We start from the raw sequence: 24,835 nt of genomic DNA, 5'->3' as shown, positions 1-24,835 counted from the left end.
CTCCTAATTGATTGAATCTGGTCTGCTCAGGAATAGGAAACCAGATCTTCAAGTCGATTAGCATCATATAAAAAGAATCCCACTTTGGGAGGCTGACCATGGTAGATCATGAGGTCAGGAGTTCGAGACCAGCCTGACCAACATGGTGAAATCTCGTCTCTACTAAAAATACAAAAATTAGCCAGGCGTGGTGGTGTATGCCTGTAATCTCAGCTACTCAGGAGGCTGAGGCAGGAGAATTGCTTGAACCCAAAAGGTGGAGGTTGCAGTTAGCCAAGATCACACCACTGCACTCCAGGCTAGGTGACAGAGTGAGACTCCATCTCAAAAAATAAAAAAAAAAAAAGGTAAGAATCCATGGCTCTCAGTATAGACTAAGAGGGCTCCTTTGAGTGAAATCCATGAACTTAGGGTATGGACTTAGCACCATCCATTTCATTAGCCCTAAGGTCATTCTTGCTCACTTCTGGGTGCTCCCAGTGCCCCAGAGGATGGCCACTGGTGGACAAGATACCATCACACCTCTCCCTCAACACCAGTTCTACGTGGAGTGTCACTTTCCCAGACATTCACATTCCAGTATGTCCAAAGAAATTCAATTTTCTTTTTTTCTGAGATGGGAGTTTCATTCTTGTTGCCCAGGGTGGAGTGCAACGGCATGGTCTCAGCTCACTGCAACTTCCGCCTCCTGGGTTCAAGTGACTCTCCTGCCTCAGCCTTCCGAGTAGCTGAGATTACAGGTATGCACCAACATGCCCGGCTAATTTTTTGTAGTAGAGATGAGGTTTCACCGTGTTAGCCAGGATGGTCTTGATTTCTTGACCTCAGCTGATCTGCCCATCTTGGCCTCCCAAAGTGCTGAGATTATAGGCATGAGCCACTGCGCCCAGCCCCAGAAATTCAATTTTCTCGAAGAAAAGACATTTTTGTAATAGAAAATATTTAACTTCATATTAGTTTTTTTAAACTCAGGAGGAAGAAAGCACAATAGTCTCTGTTTCCTAAGTCTTCAGTGGTACTCGACTATGGAGCCCTCTCCTGTGACCTTCTCTGTACCTGTATTGTCGAGGAGTATTATCATGTTGTTCCAGGCCAGGCTGTGCTCTGGTTTCAGCACGGTGGCATTTCTCCACGCATTCAAGGCATCCACATGGCGATTGAGATCTGCATACTGAAAATCACACACATCAAAATAATCAATATTCCAAGTTCCCTGCTTCCTCTTTCCAAGACATTATTTAAAAAAAAGAAAGAAAAGAAAAAGCCCAACAAACAAAAATAAAAAACCTACCTAACTTTAATTTATGGAGCTTCTAGTTTTTCATATCAACTCATTTAATCCTCAAAACAATACCAATGAAGTAGATATTATTGTTATCCCCATTTTACAGATGAAGCAACTAAGGCAGAAGGAAATGAACGAGCCCAGTTACAGAATAGAAATGGTAAAGCAGGAGTAAGAACAAGGTCCAAACGTATAAAGTCCTATTTCCTGTTATTTAGTGATTTTAGGAATCAACTCATATTTCAGATTGCTGAAATGTTGAAAAACACCTAATCACTAGTCTTTCTCACAAAAGACTTCATAAGTTCATTGTTGATAAAGCATTACTTAGAATAGTAAACAAAATATTTCACATGATCAAAAGCTATGTGTCCAATTCACCTTGTGAAGGGTGGTCTTGGGGTCTCTTCCTGCCTGTGTCTAAAGTAAATATAAAAACAAGAGCATATCAGACATACTTTGTAAACTCCTTGGAAAAGTCTCCTATGGTAAGGTAAAACCTCTTGGCAATTTCGAGTCTGTTTGCTTTATTTAGGAAGCAGAAAAATACCTGTTGCTTTATTTTTTATAATTTCGACTTTTTAAAAATTTTTATATATTTATTTATTTTGAAACAGTCTAGCTCTGTCGCCCAGGCTGGAGTCCAGTGGCACGATCTCAGCTCACTACAACCTCTGCCTTCCAAGTTTGAACAATTCTTGTGCCTCAGCCTCCTGAGTAGCTGGGATCACAGATGTGTGTTACCATGCCTGGCTGATTTTTGTATTTTTAGTAGAGATGCGGTTTCATGATGTTGCCCAGGCTGGCCTCAAATTCCTGGCCTCAACTGATCTGCCCACCTTGGCCTCCCGCAGTGCTGGGATCACAGGTGTGAACCACCACACTAGACCTTCAACTTTTATTTTAGATTCAGAATGTACATGTGCAGGTTTGTCACATGGGTAAATTGTGTGATGCTGAGGCTTGGGACATGAATGATCCTGTCATCCAGATAGTGAGCATAGTACCTGACAGTGTTTCAACCCTGGCTGGCCTCTCTGCCTCCCCACTCTAGTGGTCCCAAGTGTCTATGGTTGTCATCTTTATGTTCATGAGTACCCAATGTTTAGTGCTCACTTATGAGAACAGACAGCAGTTGGTTTTCTGTTCCTGCATTTATTTGCCTAGGATACTGGCCTCCAGTGGCAGCCATGTTACTGCAAAGGACATGATTTCATTCTTTTTTATGGCTGCATGGTATTCCATGGTGGATATGTACCACATTTTCTTTTTCCGGTCTACAGCGGACGGGCACCTAGGTTGATTCGGTGTCTTTGCTATTGTGAATAGTGCTGTGATGAATATACGAATGAAAGTGTCTTTATTTTTTTAAAGACAGAGTCTTTCTCTGTTGCTCAGCCTGGAGTGCAGTGGTGCAATCTTGGTTCACTGCAACCTCCACCTCCCGGTTCAAGCAATTCTCGAAGCCTCAGCCTTCCGAATAGCTGGGATTACAGGGATACCCCCACCACACCTGGCTAATTTTAGTATTTTTAGTAGAGATTGGCTTTCACCATCTTGGCCAAGGTGGTCTTGAACTCCTGACCTCATGATCCACCCGCCTTGGCCTCCCAAAGTGCTGGTATTACAGATGTGAGCCTGGCAACATGTGTTTTTTGTGGAATGATTTATTTTGGGCATATAGCCAGTCATGAGATTGCTGGGTGGAACGGCAGTTTTAAGTTCTTTGAGAAATCTCTAAACTGCTTTTCATAGTGTCTGAATTATATACAGTGTCTAAGCATTCCTTTTTCTCCTACAGCCTTGCCAGTAACTATTGTTTTTTCACTTTTTGATAATGGCCACTGGTGTGAAATGTATCTCAATTGTGGTTTTGATTTGCATTTCTCTAATGATTAGTGATGATGAGCATTTTCTCATGTTTGTTGGCTGCTTGTATGCCTTCTTTTGAGAAGTGTCTGGTCATGCCTTTTGCCCACTTTTTAATGGGGTTGTTTTTTGCTTGTTGATTTCTTACTTGCAGATTTTGTTGATTTCTTACTTATAGATTACTTTCTTTGTTGGATGCATAGTTTATGAATATTCTCTCCCATTCTGTAGGTCGTCTGCTTACTCTTGATAGTTTCTTTTGCTGTGCAGAAACCTTTTGGTTTAATTAGGTCCCACTTGTCAATTTTTGTTTTCATTGCAATTGCTTCTGAGGACTTAGTCATCAATTCTTTCCCAGGGATGATGTCTAGAATAGTGTTTCCTAGGTTTTCGTCTAGGATTCTTTTTTTTTTTTTTTAATTTTTTTTTTTAAAAGCAGGGTCTTACTGTCATCCAGGCAGGAGTGCAGTGGTATGATATGGTATGACCAGTGGCTCCCTATAGCCTCCATCTCCTGGGCTCAATCAATCCTCCCACCTCAGTCTCCCAGGTAGCTGGGACTACAGGCACATGCCACCACACCCAGCTATTTTATTTATTTATTTTTTTTGTAGAGATGAGGTTTTGCCATGTTGCCCAGGCTGGTTTCAAACTCCTGGGCTCAAGCCATTCCCAAAGTGCTAGGATTACAGGTGTGAGCCACTGTACTCAGCCTCTTCTAGGATTCTTGTAGTTTGAGGTCTTACATTTAAATTTTTAATGTATCTTGAGTTAATTTTTCACTCTTTTGTGTATGGCTGGCCAGCTATCCCAGCACTATTTATTGACTAGGAAGCCCTTTCCCCATTGCTTTAAAAAAAATTTGGTTGAAGACCACATGGCTGTAGGTGTGTGGCTTTATTTCTGGGTTCTCTATTCTGCTACACTCGTCTTTGTGTCTGTTTTTGCACCAGTACCATACTGTTTTGGTTAGTGTAACATTAAAATATAGTTTAAAGTGAGGTAATATGATGCCTCTGGCTTTCTTCTTTATGTTTAGGATTGCTTTGGCTATTCAGGTTCTTTTTTGGTTCAATATCAATTTAAGAATAGTTTTTTCTAATTCTTTGAAAAATGACGTTGGTAGTTATAGAAACAGTGCTGAATCTATAGATTGCTTTGGGCAGTATAGCCATTTGAACAATATTGATTTCCAATTCATGGTCATGAAATGTTCTTCCACTTGTTTGTGTTGTCTCTGATTTCTTTCAGCAGTGTTTTGTAGTTCTATTTGCAGAGATCCTTCACCTCCTTGATTAGCTGAATTCCCAGGTATTTTTTTTCTTTTTATGGCTATTGTAAATGGGACTGCGTTCTTGATTTGGCTCTCAGCTTGAATGTTATTGGTGTATAGATATGTTTCTTATTTTTGTACACTGACTTTGTATCCTGAAACTTTACTGAAGTTGTTTATGAGGTCTAGGAGCCTTGTGGTAAAGTCTGCAGGGTTTTCTAGGTGTAGAATCACATTGTCTATGAAGAGAGATAGCTTGATTTCTTCTTTTCCTATTTATATATCTTTTATTTCTTTTTCTTGCCTGATTGCTCTGGCTAGGACTTCCAGTACCATGTTGAATAAGAGTGGTGAGAGTGGGCATCTTTGCCTGGTTCCAGTTCTCAAAGGGAATGCTTCCAGATTTGTTGTTTCTTATGAGAGGGAAGGTTAACATTTGTAACAGAATACAAAATGGCTAGCTCTCAATTTGCATAGTTAATAAAAGCAGAGAGAGAGAGAGAGAGAGAGATGGATTTTTTCAGCAGGTGACCCTGTTGCCCTCTTATCTCAGTTTAAATGCACATTTTATTTGAGCGTACTTGATCCTTTTAACTCTGCAAAAAGTACACATGATGACAATTTTATCAGAGCTTAAGGCTGTTTCCTTACTTACTGCCAAGTCTGTCTTTTCTGTAGACAACAAAAACATTTTGACTTGTCCTATGCTGCACAGCAAATTGGTAGCACATTATGCAAGAAAAATAAAGTGTTAATGAATCATTTGCTAAAAATATCAGAATTTCCCATGAGACTCAGAAACTCAAGTTACAATATTTTTACCCCTTTAATGAGGAAATGATAGGAAAAGGTCAGAAAATTAAAATAATTTGGGATGCTTAATTATTCTAACAATTATCTCTACTTGATGGTCCAGCAATTCCTCAGGTTAATTCACTCCACCAAGTGATATGCATTTGAGTCACTTGGACAAAATCCATGGCAACATTTGAACACACCCAGAACAATCAACATAACTTCATTTACCCAACATGACAAAATCTTCACTATTTTACTGTTATTACTATAATTATTATTACTATGTATTGAAGAATAGACTGAATCAGATAAAATTTAGTTTCATTTTGTCTCAAACTCTACTCACCTTATAGTATCTACACAAAGGAAATAAACTCTTTCAGGGATGCAGAGAAAAGTGATAATTTAACCAGAACTGCTCATCTGGGAAGTAGATTGGTAACATCAGTCACCCAGTAGTCCTACACCCACCCTTCTGTACTCTGCTCTGACAAGCAGGGGCTGGGAGTCTGCAACTACATTTCCTAGGCTTCTTTGCCACTTGGTTCCTTTCTGTCAACAGGCACTGGATGGTGGGAAGAGGGGAGCAGTCCTTTCCTCCCACTCACACTGTCTCCTTTCTTCCCCTGGCAGTGTTTCTGAAGAGGTTATGTCCCCTCCTCTACCATCCCAGGGTGGCGTCAGCAAGCAGGGTGGGAACAGTGGTCTGTCTCCCATGATCACAGCTCTTGAGGTTGTGGTAGGTCCAGAGACTGTAATCTTGTATGAGTTCTTAAATCCTAGTAGCACCACACCCTCCTGTCTGTTCCCCTAAACTCACAGGATTCCCTTTAATCTCAGAGTTCATGTTACCATCACATTTTTGCTCATCCAGTCTTCCAATGACAGTGTAAACCAATTCCCTATATTAAATCTTCTCTATCTAAAACACTTAGAATGGTTTCTGTTTTCCTGGATACATCCAGTCCTTCCAACATGAATTGTCTTCAGTAATCCCTCCAGTCACTATTACTGTAACTTTGTAAGATCAGTAGTATGTCCCAGTAATCCCACTCTTCCTGATTTCCTATTCCACAAGAGAGCTGCCTTATATTCTCTCCATATTGGGGTCTAGAAATCAAAACAAATCTCTGTCTCCTGTTATCAGAGAGTGATTTCTTAAAATAAACAAACAAAAAAACCTCTTAAGTTATTAAGTTCTTATTTGCCAATATATAAATAGGTTGGTTGAGTTGTTGAAGATTAAGCTCTTAATGCTTTTAAGCTGTCAAGCAGGAAAAAGCTGGATAATTAAACCACAATGGAGAGCAAAAGCCTTAAATAAGCAGGAACAGTTGGCTGAAGGGAACAGAGGAAGACCATTTCACGGTAGCGTAATTAGTGAACAATATACACAAAGAGCAGTACAAGGTCTCAATCTGTTCAATGCTATAGATGATCTTCCAAGTGAAAGTCTAATGAATCCCAAGGACTACAGCACATGATAAAAGCTGGTACTTTACAGTCCATGTTCCTCCCTTTGGATATAACTCTTACAGAAGGAGCATTTATTATAAATCCTCTATTTTCCAAATCCCAAGGAACTGCAGTGAAAGGCAGCTACTAGGAGAGGGAAGAAGACTGTTTAGAGCCTAAAGGACAACCTGGGAGGCCGCAGGCGACCCACTTACTTTGTGAGCAATAAAGGAAAAGAAGAGAAACCTCCAGAAAAAGAAAAAAAGGAATGAAAGAATTCATATGAATATCAAGTCTCATATTTAGTCACTTGAGTACTAGTTTAACAGATACAGTGAACAGAAACAGTAATCCCTGCATCCATATATTCATAACCACCCAAATGCATGAGTTCAGGTTAAGACCTCATGTGCTCCCATCCACCACCCAACCCCTATTCTCACTTCACTAACTTTGTGAGGATCGCCCCTGCTTTATATGTGATTGAATTTTCAAGTCACCACTCACAGCATTATGCTGAGGTTTTACAGCCTCCCCTGCCCCCTAGGAACAAACAGCCCATCACTATAATAGTTTCAGCTCCCCTGGAATCTTCAGGTCTTACAGAGAAAGTGGTTTCAACATCAAAGCAGGTAACTAGGTCATAAAGCATAGAATTTTAAAATGTAAAAGAACAGAAATGCACGCAAGGTCAGTGGTTCTGGAGAAAGTTAATATGAGACAAAGGAACATCTTGCCATTAATCTTCCGTATTCAAGCATCATGCCATTCCATGGATTCAGCCACATTCCTGTCACCCTTGCCTCTGTGCCAGGAAGAAATAATTCCCCTTTTCCACACTGGAGTAAGCACATAGAGATGGTATCTTCCTATGGCACATCATAACTGAAACATGTTTTGCATTTTTCGAGTAAAAAAATGCAATGATATTGTTTGGCTGTGTCCCCACCCAAATCGCATCTTGAATTATACTTCCCATAATTCCCATATGTTGTGGGAGGGAGCCAGTGGGAGATAATTAAATCATTGGGGTGGTTCCCCCATACTGTTCTCATGGTAGTGAGTACGTCTCATGAGATCTGATGGCTTTATAAGGGGAAACCTCTTTTGCTTGGCTCTTATTCTCTCCTCTTATTCTCTGCTGCCATGTAAGATGTGGCTTTCACCTTCCGCCATGATTGTGAGGCCTTCCCAGCCATATGGAACTGTGAGTCCATTAAACCTCTTTTTCTTTATAAATTACCCAGTCTCGGGTAGTAGCATTGTGAAAACGGACTAATACACGCAACCACTTCACTTTAATATTTATAACACAAGCATGACTTGTCCACGTAAAGGGACTTCTCCCAAGGGGGAAAGGTCACGTTTTATCATTAGTTAGCCAGACGTTCCTGCCATCTTGTTTTCTCCATTCATAAGATTCTATCTCCACAGCTCACAAAATCATGGCTACCCAGTCCAGAAACAAAGACAGTAAGACCAAAGACATTCACATTATGGTAAAAACCAAAGCCTGGTTTTCCAAGAAATTTAAAGCAGTCAGTGTTTTTAGGATTGCTCCCCACAAACCATGGCTTCTGCTCCAATGTGATCACTCTGTCATCCAAGTTCAGACAGAGCTGCTTCCCAGGTGCAGGGCCAAGGATAGGGTATTGGAATCACCTGGGTGATTCATTATTGTTATTTTACTTAATTTTTTTGTGGCAGAGTCTTGCTCTGTCGCCCAGGCTAGAGTGTGGTGCCATGACCTTGGCTCACTGCAACTTCCACCTCCCAGGTTCAAGTGATTCTCCTGCCTCAGCCTCCCAAGTGGCTGGGATTACAGGCATGCACTACCATGTCTGGCTATTTTTTGTATTTTTAATAGAGAGGGTGTTTCACCATATTGGCCAGGCTGGTCTCCAATTCCTGACCTCAAGTGATCTGCCTGCCTCAGCCTCCCAAAATGATGGGATTACAGGTGTAAGCCACTGCACCCAGCTTGTTATTGTTATTTTAAAAATACAGACTCTCTATAGAGCCTTTGATTCCCTAAATGTCAGATGGGGTGGAATGGTCTAGATGCATATCAATTTTGGGAACTACTAGTTTTTTTGTTGTTGTTTTTTGTTTTTGGCAGAGAGAGAAGGAGCCAATGCAAAGGGCTAGTCTTTTTTGGAAAGAAGAAACTTTACAGCACATTTTGAGTAACTTGGTGCAGGCACTCAGTGTGCCAGCTGGTGGGGCACCAGCTTGTAGTGGGTTCCACAGCTGAGGCACTGCTGGGTCTTGCCTTTGTGCAGCCCAAACCAGATGACGGCACTGTTGTCCTCTTCACGAGCACACCACTATTCTCTTGTTGGTGATTGAGGGGACTAAATTAGGGTCTTCCTTGGTACCTGAAGCTGCCTTTGGGAGTAGTACATTGTGTGGGTCCAGTTCCTTCCTTGCAGCCATCATGACCTCCCTCTCCAAGCCAGTCACCCGCCTGTTATCAGTAGAAACACCCACCTCCAGATGCCATGGTGTACACCATGGCCGTGCCATTGGGACTGCCAGCCCTCAGGGCCTGCATAACCAAGTGCTCCAGCTCCATCAAGTAACCTTGAAGCCATCACCCCGCGACAAGCAGCCGAGGGAACTACTAGTTTTACAATATAAGAACTCCTTAAACCAAGAGGCTTCAGGCCTTTAAAATGAGGGTAAGCAGGTATCTCTTTAGAACATAAGGGTGCTTTCCTATCTGTAAGGCTAAACTGAATAAAATCTGGAAATCTACATATAAACTTCTTTTTTTTTTTGAGACGGAGTTTCGCTCTTGTTACCCAGGCTGGAGTGCAATGGCGCAATCTCGGCTCACTGCAACCTCCACCTCCTGGGTTCAGGCAATTCTTCCTGCCTCAGCCTCCTGAGTAGCTGGGATTACAGGCATGCGCCACCATGCCCAGCTAATTTTTTGTATTTTTAGTAGAGATGGGGTTTCACCATGTTGACCAGGATGGTCTCGATCTCTTGACCTTGTGATCCACCTGCCTCGGCCTCCCAAAGTGCTGGGATTACAGGCGTGAGCCACCGCGCCTGGCCTATAAACTTCTTTTAAAGTCACATTGCTATGCATGTATTCTAGTTTGGTTAAAATGAACGAAATTTTTTTTAATTAACAATTTTTATCGAATACATCTAAATATATTAAGAACATATATATTTGGTTTCTTGAAACCAAATTAAGTGGTTGATTTATAGGGAGAATACAACCATTCGTGTTTAAAGAACTTTGCTATGTGTGTGTGTGTGTGTGTGTGTGTCTCATTTTATTTTAGTCAAGAAAATCAAGAGCAATCAGATCTTCATAAACATCCTGTCAATAACCAAAAATATAAAGCTACTATTGAACACATTATTTTCTATTTCCATCAAATAATGTCAAAGCCCTTTTAAATAAATCCCGTGCTCTCTACAGCTGTCTGTTTAGGGGGAAATGCTCCGTGCAGATGAAGAGCTCTGCTCCCTTAAGGAAGGACAACAAGGGAGCTCAGAAATCATACTACGGATTTGTTTCTTTAATCTCTGTATGTATTAAATTCTTGTTTTAAAAACAGAGACTGATGTTTATCAGGAAGTTACCCATTGGAGCACTGTTTTACAGGGTGGATGGGATTTTAACATTTTAATTTATTCATTGGTTTAATCTTTTGCCTGGGTGACCTCTTAAACTTGGCTAATTCACGGTGCACTGCTCTCTAATGAGAGCTTTAAAAAATTACTCACAAGGATATCAAATAGCTACCTTCAAAAGAGATGAAAACATGTGAAAGAACTTTATAAAACTGATTGGGCTAGGAGGGTGCTACTATGACATTTTACTATAAATAAGAAAAAGAACCCATCTTTCTTCCAGGCACAGGGTGCCCCGAGCTTACCAGACGACCGAGGTTGTAGTAACAATCTGGGTATTTCCTTCTGTGTTTAATTGCCGTCCGGTAACTTTGCTCGGCTGCTTCAAACCGTTTCAGGCTGTTCTGCACTATGCCTAGATTCATCCATGCAGCAGCAAAGTCTGGCCTAGAGGAGCAGTTTCAACAAGGATAAACAAGAAAGGCTTAGATGCCAGAATGCAGGAGCTCCTTCCTTTGTCACTAGCATCATTATAAAAGCAATGCTTACTGTATTTGAACAGCCAAAGACAGCAGCTCCTCAGCTTCCTGTAGTTCATTCCTTTCTTTTAAGATATTTCCAAGATTATTCATGGCATGAACATACTTGGGATTTAATCTGGAAGTTGAAATAAAAACCAAGCTGACCATTAAATGCTCAGTAGTATGTTTTTGTTAAACTCTCAGGAATCGGCAAAGATATTGTAAAGTTGGGGTCCTTAAAGGAACAGGTGTTTCATACTAGAAAGTGAAAATGATCTGTGTATGTAATTTCTCTGTAAGACATACTCGCCATACCTTACAGCTTCCCGGTAATATCTGATGGCGGCTGTCTGGTTGCCTTTATCAGCCAGATTTTTGCCAATGTTGTAGTGAACCTGCAAAAAGAAAATATTTGGGCCATTAGCAGATAGTCTTCTTGTTCAGAGCCTGGACCCCATCATATCTTCTAACTGAAGACAAAAGGTAAAGGGATGAGGTAAAAAAGCACCCACCAGAACTTTAGCTAAAACCCTTCAGGGGTTAGGGGTTGCTTGTGCTTTAATCTCCAATCCTATACGAGGATCAGAAGAAAGGGGGACAGGCATGGTACATCTCTAAAGCACAACAGAAAGGAAATAACTAAAGACCTCACCAGAGAAAACCAGAAAACTACAAATCTGGGCTTTTTAAAAATTTTACTTTTGATTTTTAGAGGTGCGGTCTTGCTATGTTGCGCAGGCTGGAGTGCAGTAGAGCTATTCCCAGGTGCAATTAGAGCATACTGCAGCCTTGAACTCCTGGGATTCAGTGATTCTCCTGCCTCAGTCTCCCAAGTAGCTGGGATTACAGGTACACACCACCACACCTGGCTTGTTTTTATCAGCAAAACCTCAAATCCTCCTTACCAACACATTCCACTAGAGTTGAGATAACAAAGTCCAATCACATATGAACATGAGTAGAAGAAACCATGATTCTGTCCCTACCCATTTAAGCAAATGTGGCCCTTTCTTGTATGACATCTTTCTTCTATAGCTAGCATCACAAGCATTTTACTCTATATCTGTTCTAGGCAGAATGTTAATGCACTCCCAAAATTCAAATGTTGAAATCCTCACTCCTAATGTGATGGTGTTGGGAAGTAGGGCCTTTGGGAGGTGATTGGGTCATGAGGGTGGAGCCCCATGAATGGATCAATGCCCTCATCAAAGAGGCCCTGGAGAGCTCCCATGTCCCATTTTCGCCATGTGAGGACACAGTGAGAATACAACCGTCTGTGAACCAGGAAGCAGGCCCCCACCAGACAACCAACCTGCCTGCACCTTGATCGTGGGCTTTCCAGCCACTGGCACTGTGAGAAGTCAGTGTCTGCTGCTGAAGCCACCCTGCCTCTGGTATTATTCTTTTTTTTGAGATGGAGTTTCACTCTTGTTGCCCAGGCTGGAGTGCAATGGCATGATCTCGGCTCGCTGTAACCCTCACCTCCCGGGTTCAAATAATTCTCCTGCCTCAGCCTCTCAAGTACCTGGGATCACAGGCATGCACCACCATGCCCAACTAATTTTGCATTTTTAGTAGAGATGGGGGTTTCTCCATGTTGGTCAGGCTGGTCTCAAACTCCCGACCTCAGGTGATCCACCCACCTTGGCCTCCCAAATTGTTAGGATTACAGGTCTGAGCTACCGCACCTGGCCTCTGGTATTATTCTTTCACAGAGTCTGAGCAAGGGTGTTGCTGAAGTACAGAGAGCACGGCTGCAGGCCGGAGAGCCCGGGAGGAGCAGCTGCACTCACAGGGAACCCCGAGCAGGGCAGGCTTGGATCAGTCCTTGTCCTCAAAGCCAAGAGGCTGGGCGGGGTCTATAAGTATGTGAGTGTCCCAGGGCTGCAGCAGCAAAGCACCACAAATTGTGGGGCTTAACACAACACACTTCTCTCACAGTCCTGGAGGCCGAGACAGTGTCCACAGGGCTGGTCCCACCGCAGGCTGAGGGAGAAACTGTTCCTGCCTCTCTCCTGTCTCATGGAGCTGGCTCGCAATCTCTGGCTTGCAGATACCTCGCTCCCTCCTCTGCCTCTGTCTTCATGACCATCTCCCCTCTTTGTCTGTCTCCCTGTCTCTTCTCCTGTCTTATAAGGACACCAATGACACTGGATTAAGGGCCCACCATCCTCCTGTATGACCTCACTTAACTGACATCCTAATTACACCTGCAACAACCCCATTCCCAAAAAGGGTTACACTCCCAGGTCCCAGGGGTTAGGATTTGAGCATATCTTTTGGGAGGCACAGTTCAACCCATAGCAGAAATCCAGGGGCAGGAGGCTAGAAGAGGTCATCATCAGGTTTATGCTCATATGAAACAAATCCTGTGGTGGGAAAGAGATGTGAGTGGGGAGAAGCAGATGTCAGGGGCTCTGGGGAGGCTGTGGCTGCAGTCCTGGAAGAGAGGACAGCAGACTGAACTAGGGTGGTTAGTGAACCTATGGACAGGTTTGAAGAACAGTGAGGGAGCAAAAAGCATAGAAATTGGTGGCCAACTGCTAGGAGAAAGGGAAGCATGTCAAGAACAAATTCTAGGTTCCCAACATTCAGGACAGAATGGATGTGACGGCTTTCAAGAGAGGTGACGGGTGATCAGGCTTGTTTAGAGGGATAGGCTAGGCTGACATGGTAGTACAAGGTCACCACCCATTTCTAGAATTCTTTTCATTTTGCAAAACAGAAACTCTGTACCCATTCTCCCCGCCACCGAAGCCCTGGCAACCTCCATTCATTTTCTGTCTCTATGCATTTTACTCCTAGGTACCTCACGTAAGTGGAATTGTCCATTTGTGTCACCTGTGTCAGAATTTCTTTCCTCTTATGGCTGAATACTATTCCCTTGCATGGGTACACCACATTCTGTTTGTCCATTTGTCCTTGGATGGACACCTGGGTAGCTTCCACTTTTTAGCTATTATGAGTAATGCGGCTATGAACATGGGTGTGCAAACATCCCTCTGAGTCTCTGCTTTCAGTCCTTTTGGGAATATGTCTTCAAATGGAATTGTTGGATCATATAATTCTGTTTTTAATTTTTTTATATACTACAATGGATAATATTACGTTATAGGAATTTCACCTCTATTAAAAAAGAATGAGGAGAGGATTTTCAATGACTGAAGAAGGGGTGAAGTAGGCTGGATGGAATGGGGCTCCCAGTTGCCAATCTGCTAGGAATTCTCAGGTCACCTTGGAATGAGGGCATCAGGGAAGCCAATATATGGCAGTTTCTCAACTCTACATGGGCTTAGAATAAATGACAGAGAAAAAAGTGGGGACCTGAACTAAGCCCAGGGCAGCAAGATGGCACAAGCTTACGAGGACTACAATAAAAAGCATTTGTTGGCTGGGAACAGTGGCTCACACCTGTAATCCTACTACTCTGGGAGGCCGAGGTCGGCAGATCATCTGAGGTCAGGAGTTTGAGACTTGCCTGCCCAACACAGTAAAACCCCATCTCTACTAAAAATACAAAAATTAGTTGGGTGTGGTAGTGCACGCCTGTAATCTCTGCTACTCGGGAAGCTGAGGCAGGAGAATTGCTTGAACCCATGAGGTGGAGGTTGTAGTGAGCTGACAGCATGCCACTGCACTCCAGTCTGGGCAACAGAGCAAGACTCTGTCTCAAAAGAAAAGAAAAGAAAAAAAGTATTTGTTGATGACCAAAAGCTCCTTTTGGGACTTTACAATATAAAGGGAGTAGCAACCCCAGAGCAGATGATGCCACAGAAACTCACTCAATCAGGAGCATGTAGTGTGGGTGCTACTAACAGCAGTCATGGCAAATGGTGAGATGGTGTGCAGTCAGCATGCCTCGAGTGGCACACACCAGCGGGGCACGGTGTTGCAGGCTGTGTGTGCATGGTCTCTCCTCATGGTGGCTCGAGACATGGCTGCTGTGACCCTCTCTTCTGAGTTGCTAAACTGCTTCAGAGTCATTCAGCCTCTCATCGAGGGCTGTGAAGCTGGATTGGAACCAGGCTCTGAAGTCTGTGTTTCTTCCCATTAGATCACACGCATTGATTACGGTGCTGGCGGAAGGTGAGGGTGACTGCTCAAGGCACTTTCTAGATCCACTCATTCATACCACTGGCTTTTTCCCTAAGTAACATCACATTTCTTGTTATATGATATTGTCCCCCAAAGCTGACATTAAACCCCTGGCACCCCAGAATGAGAAGGTATTTGGAGCTAGGGTCTTTAGAGGTAAGGTCAAATGAGGTCATACAGCTGGGCTCCAATCCAGTCTGAGTGTCTTTACAGAAAGAGAAAATTTGGACACAGACACCAGAGATGTGTGAGCACAGAAGACAGACCACATGAGGACATAGGGAGAAGAAGATGTCTGTAAGCCAAGGAGAGAGGCCTCACAAGAAACAACCCTGCTGACACCTTGATCTTACACTTCCAGCATTTAGAACAGTGAGAGAATAAACATCTGTGGTCTAAGCCACCCAACCTCTTTGTGTGCGCGTGTGTGTGTGTGTGTGTGTGTGTGTGTGCGCGCGTGTGCGCTTATGGCAGCCTGAGAAGACTAACAAAATCTCAAAACACAGAAATGGCTTAAACACATTCAAGTAACATTACGTCTGAACACTGCTTCCAAATGACCCCTGAAAACAGAACCACATCCTGCCTTATCAATCTTAACCTACAGTTATAGCACTTCCTCAAAGGGACTCAGATTTCTGGAAGAGTATGCAGCAGTGCGTATTAACAGGTTTTCTTAACTGCCAATTTAAAAGCATAGAGATTTATGTTTACCCACTCTGATGAAAGGACTCACAAGCAGAAAAATCGCAGGTGATGAAAATGTGCATACTACTGTGCACCACACAGTATAATTTGAACTTTCTGCATCAAATTATTGTCCATTCATAGGCATTTTCGCCCTTAAATTGTAGCTTAGAGGAGGCTCAGTTAATGCCATCGCCGAAGTGCATGTCGAGAAAAGTGCTCTAAATGATTAGAATTTGAGCTTCCCTCAACCCAGCTTGGATGTATGACTTCACCTCCTCTCCTATGCACAAAAGAACTCAGGGCTGGAGAATCCAATCTGCCAGCGATGTCCTTGTGGTCCTCAGAATACAAATACAGCCTCTACTCAGACATCAACTCAATGCCCCCGCCTTCCGCGCCAAGCTCCTGCTGTTTTCCTTTGTTCCAGGCAAATTCTGTTTTCTCAATAAAAAGCCCAGACAAAGAGTTCAACTGCCCTCTGCAGTATAGACAGTGTTCTGTTAGACACTCAGAATGCCAGAGACCAGAAGATCAAGGGAGAAGGACGTGGGACCCTGGAACAGGAGCTAGTTAAAAATCTGATACAGCCTTAGAAAGCAGACCATCATTAAGAACTGGTAAACAGGTTTACCCAGAGGCCAGCTTTATCCTGTGGGTTAGATGGAGGGAATTCTTTGAATAAAAAATAGCTGCCTAGATTGCAAAACGAAACAGAACAAAAATCTCACAACCAGGTCACTTAAAATGATGTTTAGAGAATGAGTGACTTTTGTTTCCCTGAAATCCGAAAGATTGAAAAATCCTGTTTGTTCTTCAACTGTCCCCCTAGCATTTGTGATGCACCTGCTGAGGCCATGAACTAGCACAGGAGAAGTCGAAGACAGAAACAACCACCACAACCCAGTAACATGTAAATGCAAGGAAGAAAGCCTGTCGGTTATGAAAGGCACCTTTACTACCAGGGCTAAACTAATTTTTTATAAATACTCTGGCAATATCTGATGTTAAACTTAAGATGTTTTAAAAACATAAAAATCCTAAAACATCCTGGGTCATTTACTCCTTCAGAAAATACCTCATTGTGGTAAATTATCTGTTTCATTGTTAAAAGAATTTATTACAGAATTGCATCACAGAGTTGATAGTGCAACATACTTTCAAGCCTTAAAAACTATAAATGACTGTAAGTATATTTGGTATCTCATCCACAGCAGTCTCAGTGAATTCAATTTCCATTTGGCTCAATTCATTAACTAATATTGAATGTCTACCATATGCAAGGCACTGTGGGTAATTTACATGCAGACCAGGCACCAGCACTACCTACACTGATATTGCAATCTCTCAAAAAACATGAGTCTTAGCTCATACATCTGGCCCTAAACTAGAGCCAGTTGCCAATTTCTTACTTTACATTCAACAGATATCAAATGAAACCAGTATAGAAAATGTGTCCCCTATAATAATGGGACTGAAAGAAACCAGTGTCTTCCTACATCCTACGTGAGATCTCTTTCCTAAAATCAACTTAGATTTTTCAAAAAAAAGGAAGTAAAGATAATTTTACAACACTTCAACTTACAGTGGAAAGTTTAAAAATAAACTAGGGGCTGGTCACAGCAGCTCATGCCTGTAACCCCAGCACTTTGGGAGGCTGGGGTGGGTGGATCACCTGAGGTTAGGAGTTCGAGATCAGCCTGACCAACATGGTGAAACTTCGTCTTTACTAAAAATACAAAAATTAGCCGGACGTGGTGGCAGGTGCCTGTAATACCAGCTCCTCCGGAGGCTGAGGCAGGAGAAATGCTTGAACCTGGGAGGCAGAGGTTGCAGTAGGCCACGATTGTGCCACTGTACTCCAGCTTGGGTGACAGAGCGAGGCTCTATCTCAAAAAAAAAAAAAAAAAAAAAAAAAAAAATATATATATATATATATATATATAAAGAAACAAAAAAAACCCTCTATCTTGCTTACATTGAATGGTATCATTGAAAAATGTTCTTAAGAAAGGACTATTACCACTGAGTCCATTTTGAAGATGAAGTCTTATATGTATTCCTGTATTCCTTAAATTAAGAAAAGAACCCATCCCCACTCTCTCTCTCTCTCACACACACACACATACACACACACACACTCTCACTTCCTCTCACTCTCTTTCTCCTAATACTTCTGTGCATGCCCACAAGTGCACGCCCCATGTTTTCTAGCCTATAACATATGAAATCACTTCCTGGGCAGGTTTTTGGGTTTAGACATCACCTATGTTCCATCCCCCTTATTTACTAAAGGCACCTGGGCACATCACCATACCAAGTCTCTCTCTAGCCACCTAAATTACTAGCCTAGATAATGTCAGTTTAATCTTTCTATGCCTCAGTTTCTCCCATCTGGGAACATAGGAAAATAATACACTCTCTAAAAACCCTTGGTGAGAGGATAATAGAGATTAATTATAGAGCCTCTATAAAGAAATCCGAACTCCTTGTGGTGAGGAACTACACAAATAGAAGGGGTAATAACTGCTATTCAAACAGTAAAGTAAAAATAAAGAAAATCTATTAACATTTATTAAATTAAATCACAGGCAATTTATTTTTGGTTGCATAAAATAAATTGGTAAGTCAGCAAATCAAATTAAAGATAAAAGCTCAAAGTAATTCACTATTTTATCTGAGTCTCTTAACTGTAAAATATGAACAAGAGGTTTTAATCCAAGGAAAAGATAAGTAGCCAGCATCTTTTATACATTATTCTTCACTTAAAGTTCATAATAAGATGTCAACTATTCATTAGTTTTGTTTACATAATTTTGTCTGAAATTATTGCCTTCCCTTAAATATGGAACATAGAAATGAGACAGAGATCCAGAGAGCTCTCCGTCTCCATTCAGGAGGATTACATATAAGCAGCTCTAATTCTGAGGACCTAAGAGAGAATGAATCATTATTTAATGATAATAGTCTATACTAACAAGAGAATTCTTCTAACCTAACCAACTCCATGGCCCCCATTTTGGGCAAACAGCATTCTCTTCCCAACATAATGCAAAATCCAGGCTGAAATGAGCCTACAAAAGCTGACACTTTCTGAACACCTACTATGTGCTGGCCACTGTGTGGGGGCATTTTAGTTCATTCAGCCCTAACAACAAACCCAGCAGATGGGTATTATCCAATTCTGATAGAAAAGGGCACTGAAAGTTTTTAAAAGTTTAGTTTTGCCCGAAGAGGCACAGCTAGTCAAGTGAAGAGCTTGTATTCATCAAGAATACGAGTGAAAAAATTCCTACCAGATTGCTTCAACCAAATACACTGCCAATTTCAGAGTACAGCCATGACAACAGGGATACGTTCTGAGAAATGCATTGTTGGGTGATTCTGTCATTGTTTGAACATCATAGAGTGTTCTTACACAACACTAGATGGTAGATCCTGCACCAGGGCTATGTGTGGTCCAGCCTGTTGCTCCTAGGCCAGAAACCTATGCAGTGTGTGACTGTACTGAATACTTGAGGCAATGGTAACACAATGGTAAGGACATAGAAAAGAGGTAGTAAAAATATTGGCTGGGTGCAGTGGCTCACGCCTGTAATCCCAGCATCTGAGAGGTTGAAGTGGGCGGATCATTTGAGGTCAGGAGTTCGAGACCAGTCTAACCAACATGGTGAAACCCTATCTCTACTAAAAATACAAAAATTAGCTGGGCATGGTGGCGGGCACCTGTAATCCCAGCTACTCAGGAGGCTGAGGCAGGAGAATCCCTTGAACCCACTAGGTGGAGGCTGCAGTGAGCCGAGATTGCACCACTGCACTCCAGCCTGGGTGACAGAGTGAGACCTAGCCTCAAAAAAAGATATAATTTTATGGGACCATGGTCGTATATATGCTATATGTAGTCTGCTGGCAGAAACATTGTTATATGGCACATGACTGTGTGTACATTTATGTTTACCTAATCTGACCCAAAAAATCACAAGCAGGGGACTCAAAGGTGACATAAATGTGTACTATTGCGCAGCACATAGCATAATTTAAACTTCCTGAACCAAATTATTGCCAATTTGTAGGTATTACTACCCCTTTAAATTACAGCTTGGAGGAGGCTAGTTAATGCAATCGCTAGAGAGTGGGCTTTGAAAAGTACACTCTAGACGTCAGAATCTGTGCTGTGTCCATGCTCAGTCTGAATACACAATGTCACCTCCCCTGAAGCTACTTCAAAGGGCAAGAAGATTATCTTGAAGATGAGTAAGATCTCATTAGAGTCAACTGTTTTACTGATACTGTCTGCTTTTAAATGATTTCTTTTCAATTTTGGCTGAGTGGAATTTTAATGAATCTTACCAAAATAATTTCAAAAACACACACAACAAAGAAAAACCCAAGTACTCGGTCATGGTCTTACATTAAATACTGTACGACAGGAAACGTTCTTATTCAGCCAAAGAACTTAACACATTCCCAAGTAAGGTCTCTTTAAAAGAAATCTGGCGGGTAGGTACCTTAGCATTGAGGGGACATACAGACAGGGCGCTTCTGAAAAGCTGTTCCTCACTCCGCCACTGGGCGCTGCGCACCATGCATCTCAGCATGTTGATGAGTACGATCCCCAACACGACAGCTGCGATGAGTTTCTTAGGAACAGAGAGACATGGTAAATACCACTGGTGAGATGCATTGGTCGTTTCCTGCATCCGTCAACACCATCCTCGGTTGATACCTTTTTCTTGGTGTGTTTGCTCAGGGCTCCAAATCCAAAAGTCAGCAGCACACAGTACCCGACGCTGGGGAGGTAGAGGACTCGCTCGGCAACCACGAAGCCCACTCGGAAGAACAGGTTACTTGCAGGGAGAAATGGGATAACAAGAAATCCCAGGCCCAGAGTAAGGATCCTGGACGATGAAAAGTATTGAAAGAAATAACTATTTCCAGACTTTTTAAGAAAAACATTTCCTGTGGATAAAGTCTGTGGCTCTTTAGAATTACCACCTGATTTAAGACACAGGTAAACTTAAAACTTAATTTATTTTGAGAAATTGCTAAATTACTAGCAGTCCACATTAAATAAATGCTAAAGACCTTTTCTTTTTTATACCATCAACTGAGAAAAGGTATTGCTGTCAGCCAAAGGATATCATCAGTAGTGAGAGTTTAGCTTGGTAGCACGGGGATAAGGCATAAAAATATTCCTTAGGCACTTCACAGCGAGCCTAAGTGTAAAACTTAAAAGCCACACAATTTGTATGGAGAAAGTTAAATGATCACACTTCTGAGGCCTTATTAATCCACCTACTCCTTACTATGCCTCAAACTGCTTAGGTACTAAATAGTTCAGTGGATATTGGTCTCAATTAATTAAAAAACTGTCCCAATCCATTTTCATGGGGGGAAAAAAATTTTTCCTCCAAAACTTTACAAGAACAACAACACTTAAGTAGTTTAAAGTTTACGAAATCTGAAATAAACAAACACCATTTCTTGGTTGCTACATCACTGTAAATTTCAGTCAGGAAGATATGAAGCTGAGCATTGAAACACTTCTAAAACCACCTGATCATTCCCAATGTCCCTTATGATGCAAGAGGATGAATTAAGACTCAGGGTCAATGTTGGTGGCTCCTTCGTGGGCCCTGTACCTACAATATTTCTTTAAAAAATCCCATTTCCTGTGGTTAAGGGAACTGGGACTAAAGTTTGTGGCTCTTTAGAATTCTAACCGACCAATTTAAAGACACAGGTAAACCTAAAACTTAATTTATTTTGAGAAATTACTAATCTAATTCCATAAACACTTAGGCTTAAAGGAAATCATCTTAAACAGTCTTCTTTTTCATGAAACACATTTGTTTTCCCCAATTATTTTCTCAATAACTTTTTTTTTTCATCAAGAAAGGACAGTCTCTTTGGGGCAGTGGTTTATTTTGTACCCAGCAACAACAGAAGGAATCACAGTCGCGTTCACTGGAGTGTTTTGAGGAAGAATTGTGCAATAATGGGCACAACACACATCAATTACACTCTCTGTTCTGACCATAAATTACTCTTTACCACCTACAGCGAAAAGGATCGCAAAATGCTACTTCCCGGAGAAAGGGGGAGGGGGAATGAAGCAGTCATCTGCAGCCCCTCTTCCAGCCTTGTTCCCCACCCGGAGAAGCCAGCCATGGATTCCGAGTGGATGGAACTCATCCTAGCCATAAATATGCATTTGAAACAAATGTCCTTAGATGTGACTTCCACAAAACCGTTAAAATGATCAATGCAGGATTTCACAAAACACCTCTGATTCAACCAGCGTGGAAGTTAAAATTCAGCACTGCCTCTTACCTTCTCTTGTGGCCATCTTCAGAGCACAGGGCTTGGCATATTAGGCCAATTAGGCAGAACCAGAGTGCTGCAAGTACAATTACCCTCCAGTCGCTGACCGACTTAATGAGGGGGATGCAGCCCATTGACCAATCAAAACACAGCCACCAGGGACACAGCAGCAGCCAGGCATTCAATGAATAGTAGTAATTATAGTTTATGGCCTGTCAGTCAAAAGGAAAACAAACATTTATTTGATATTGAACTTAAAAAACATATACATATGCACTAACTTCACTTGAGGCACTCATATGCTTCTGTTCAACGAAAGCAGTTGCATCAAATAAAACGTTACTGGGTATGCGACTGTAGTCTGTAATTTATTAAATGCTTTCAGATTTTGGTATATAAAAATATCACAAAGCTGCCAGACTATGCAATACATTCATAATATTTCTGGCCAAGCTATGACCTATTTGCTGCCTGAAGCCGTGACCTCTGAAATCTGAGGCCCCAGGGTCACCTATGCGTTCAATAACCCAAGTATTGGGTCAGGGTCTTACACATCAGGTTCGATGGTTGTTCTCTTGATTTGGGTCTCTATAAAATGCACAGCTGATAATTGGTGGTTTGATACCCTTGCCTTTAGAAAAAAGACAAATCTAAAAGAATAGTCTTGACACCACCAGTCTTCTCAAAATACGACCAAGATGGTTAGATTTAGTCTTAACCCAGCCACAGGGTTAGGGAGCCCTTTCACATGACTGGCAAGGACCCTGATGTGAGAAGGAATCACCCTCTTTACTACTCATTAGAACGGAAATGCGATGAGCTTCTGCCCGCCCTTTCACCCCTCTCAGGAAGACTTGCTTTCATCCCTGAACATCCTTAGCGATCGCAAACAAACATGGAGGTGGCCTGCGCTGGGGATTTCCTTGGCGTGGAGAGGAGTGAGACAAGCAGGAGGGGTGAGGGATCTGGGAATCTGGTGGGGGAAGAACACAGTCTGGAGGGCAGCAGGCCGAGAACTCACCCTCACCAGTACACTGTCGGCAAAGGAGGCCGGGTTGTCCACCTCAGTGAAGGCAGGCGGGCCGGTGCCCATGATCCTCCAGCGCACGTAGAGCATCCCGGCCCCGCCGGAGGTGAGCAGGGTCATTCTGAAGAGGAGGCCCCCGTTCCTGAGCATGCCGAGATTCTGCAAGGACACCGCAAAGCCCCAGAGGTGACTGATTTTCAAATAAAAATGTGACCGAGCCAGGTACGGATGTGCAGCAATTCTGCCTGAACTACTTCAACACTGTGCTTTTTAAAAAGGCTGGTTATTGTAGAATTCAAAATCACAAGGAATATTTGAAAATGGCATTTAAAATCTGCTGGTACTTGACATTTTCCATGTCTGGGCTGGAGATAAAAGTACAGACTCACCTCTAATGACTTGTCCTTATGTAGTACCTTCTGGACAATTTCCAGAACACTGAATTTGCCTATCACCAAGATGTCAAATACCGCATTCAAACCCTAAGAGAGCAAAGCAAGACAATCAGCCCTGGGACAGCCTGGCTCTGTTACACAGCAATTACGCTTCAAAATTTCATTATTCAATCTAGACAAAGAGTGCATAGACGAGAGAATCACGGAAGACCTCTGCAGCGCTTTAAAAAAAGACAACCCTATGTTTCTATGAAATGAACTCAAGGCAATAAATCAAATTTATTATTTAATAAGCCCCTGAAAGACATGATTTCACAGTCTGTGTGTAAGAGTTCTACAAGATTCAGGATAGCTGGAAATTTGGGATTCCTAGGAAAAGCCTCCAGAGATCCCTCTTCTACTCCTCCCCTTTTTTTTGATCACTATAAAACAGTTCTTTAGTTCATGCAACAGAGTGGCTTCCTGGGCAGTAATCATGCCACCAACCTCGAAAACCACATAAGTGAACCTCATGTCCGGTGGACTTCGGCATCTTTAGAAACAGACGATGAATACACATGATAATTTCTGATGAGCTCTGGAGGTCTCTTGTGCAGAATTCTAGTTGTACAGTAGTTTTTTCGCTGGGTTGCAGCACGGTGACATCTCCCAGCCCCCCATACAGTTAAGCTCGGTCATTGGGCTGAGTTCTAGCCTTATGGAATGTGGGAGAAGTGGCACGTACCATTTCGGAGGTTTGGTTGTAAAAGGTGGGCACACATACCCACTTGGTTTCCCCTTCCAGCTGGCTGGAATGGAGCTGCCCAGGGTGACTTTGGAAACCACACATTGATGAGAGCAGGCCTTTGTCAGGCGGGGCCGTGGTAGGAAGAATGGCCACCTCTATCAGTTTACAGCTCTGCCCATGACCCATGAGACGCACAACAAATAACTTCAATAAGCAGTCCACCTGTGTTAACAGTTTCCACTATCACCACAATAGTTACTATCTAGCAGGTAAAATTAAACCTGTAGTTACAGGTGAAAGGAGAGCTGAACCTTGGATTCTATTCTCTCTCCTGCAATGTATGTTCTACAAATGTCACTGCTGCAGGCAATGTCATCTACAGAACTCCCCACCCAATCTGGATAAAGTGGTCTGCACATACTCGGTGGATACAGTTAAAGCTGACCTTAAATGACTTGGGTCTTTTTAATATGATCTTCTTTGTGGCAAAGGAGATCACACATCATCATAAGTCAGTGGTAATTTGTGGTTTTCAGAGCAAGGATGACATCCCTACTTAACCCTCTCCCAGAAATGCTGGGAGCCACTAATTATCCAATACATGGGCCAGTGCTGGGTTGATCAGTTCAAAGAACCCTGATTTTATTCACCCATATGAGACATGATCTTAGTGGGTCACAGAAGACCGTTTCTGCCTGGTTGAAAACCACTTTCTAGAAGGCAGATGCTCCCTGCGTAGCAGCCGCTGTCTTCTCAGTTTTCCTGTGAGCTGCAGACAGTCACCA

The 24,835-nt window shown here is 42.4% G+C and overlaps 1 protein-coding gene across 3 annotated transcripts in view; it reads right to left on the bottom strand.

The window, feature by feature from the left end:
• TMTC4 (transmembrane O-mannosyltransferase targeting cadherins 4) overlaps window positions 1-24,835 on the bottom strand; it is a 73,407-nt gene that overhangs the window by 9,782 nt on the left and 38,790 nt on the right. For 2 of the 3 annotated variants that reach the window (XM_021677380.2, XM_021677378.2), the window contains 9 exons: window positions 23,318-23,410; window positions 22,923-23,087; window positions 21,911-22,113; window positions 20,304-20,475; window positions 20,086-20,217; window positions 11,111-11,190; window positions 10,824-10,931; window positions 10,580-10,721; window positions 1,057-1,171 (listed from right to left, as the gene is read on the bottom strand). In XM_021677380.2, coding sequence (XP_021533055.2) covers window positions 1,057-1,171; window positions 10,580-10,721; window positions 10,824-10,931; window positions 11,111-11,190; window positions 20,086-20,217; window positions 20,304-20,475; window positions 21,911-22,113; window positions 22,923-23,087; window positions 23,318-23,410 — 1,210 coding nt within the window. The remainder of the gene's footprint in view (window positions 1-1,056; window positions 1,172-10,579; window positions 10,722-10,823; window positions 10,932-11,110; window positions 11,191-20,085; window positions 20,218-20,303; window positions 20,476-21,910; window positions 22,114-22,922; window positions 23,088-23,317; window positions 23,411-24,835) is intronic. The other variant, XM_021677379.2, reaches the window with a different exon arrangement.

This window comes from Aotus nancymaae, unplaced genomic scaffold (assembly GCF_030222135.1).
Source record: "Aotus nancymaae isolate 86718 unplaced genomic scaffold, 86718_ANA_hifiasm-v0.15.2.pri h1tg000048l, whole genome shotgun sequence".
Taxonomy (NCBI): Eukaryota; Metazoa; Chordata; class Mammalia; order Primates; family Aotidae; genus Aotus; species Aotus nancymaae.
The sequence above is the reverse complement of the archived record's forward strand: the minus strand, read 5'-3'. Positions and strand labels throughout refer to the sequence as shown.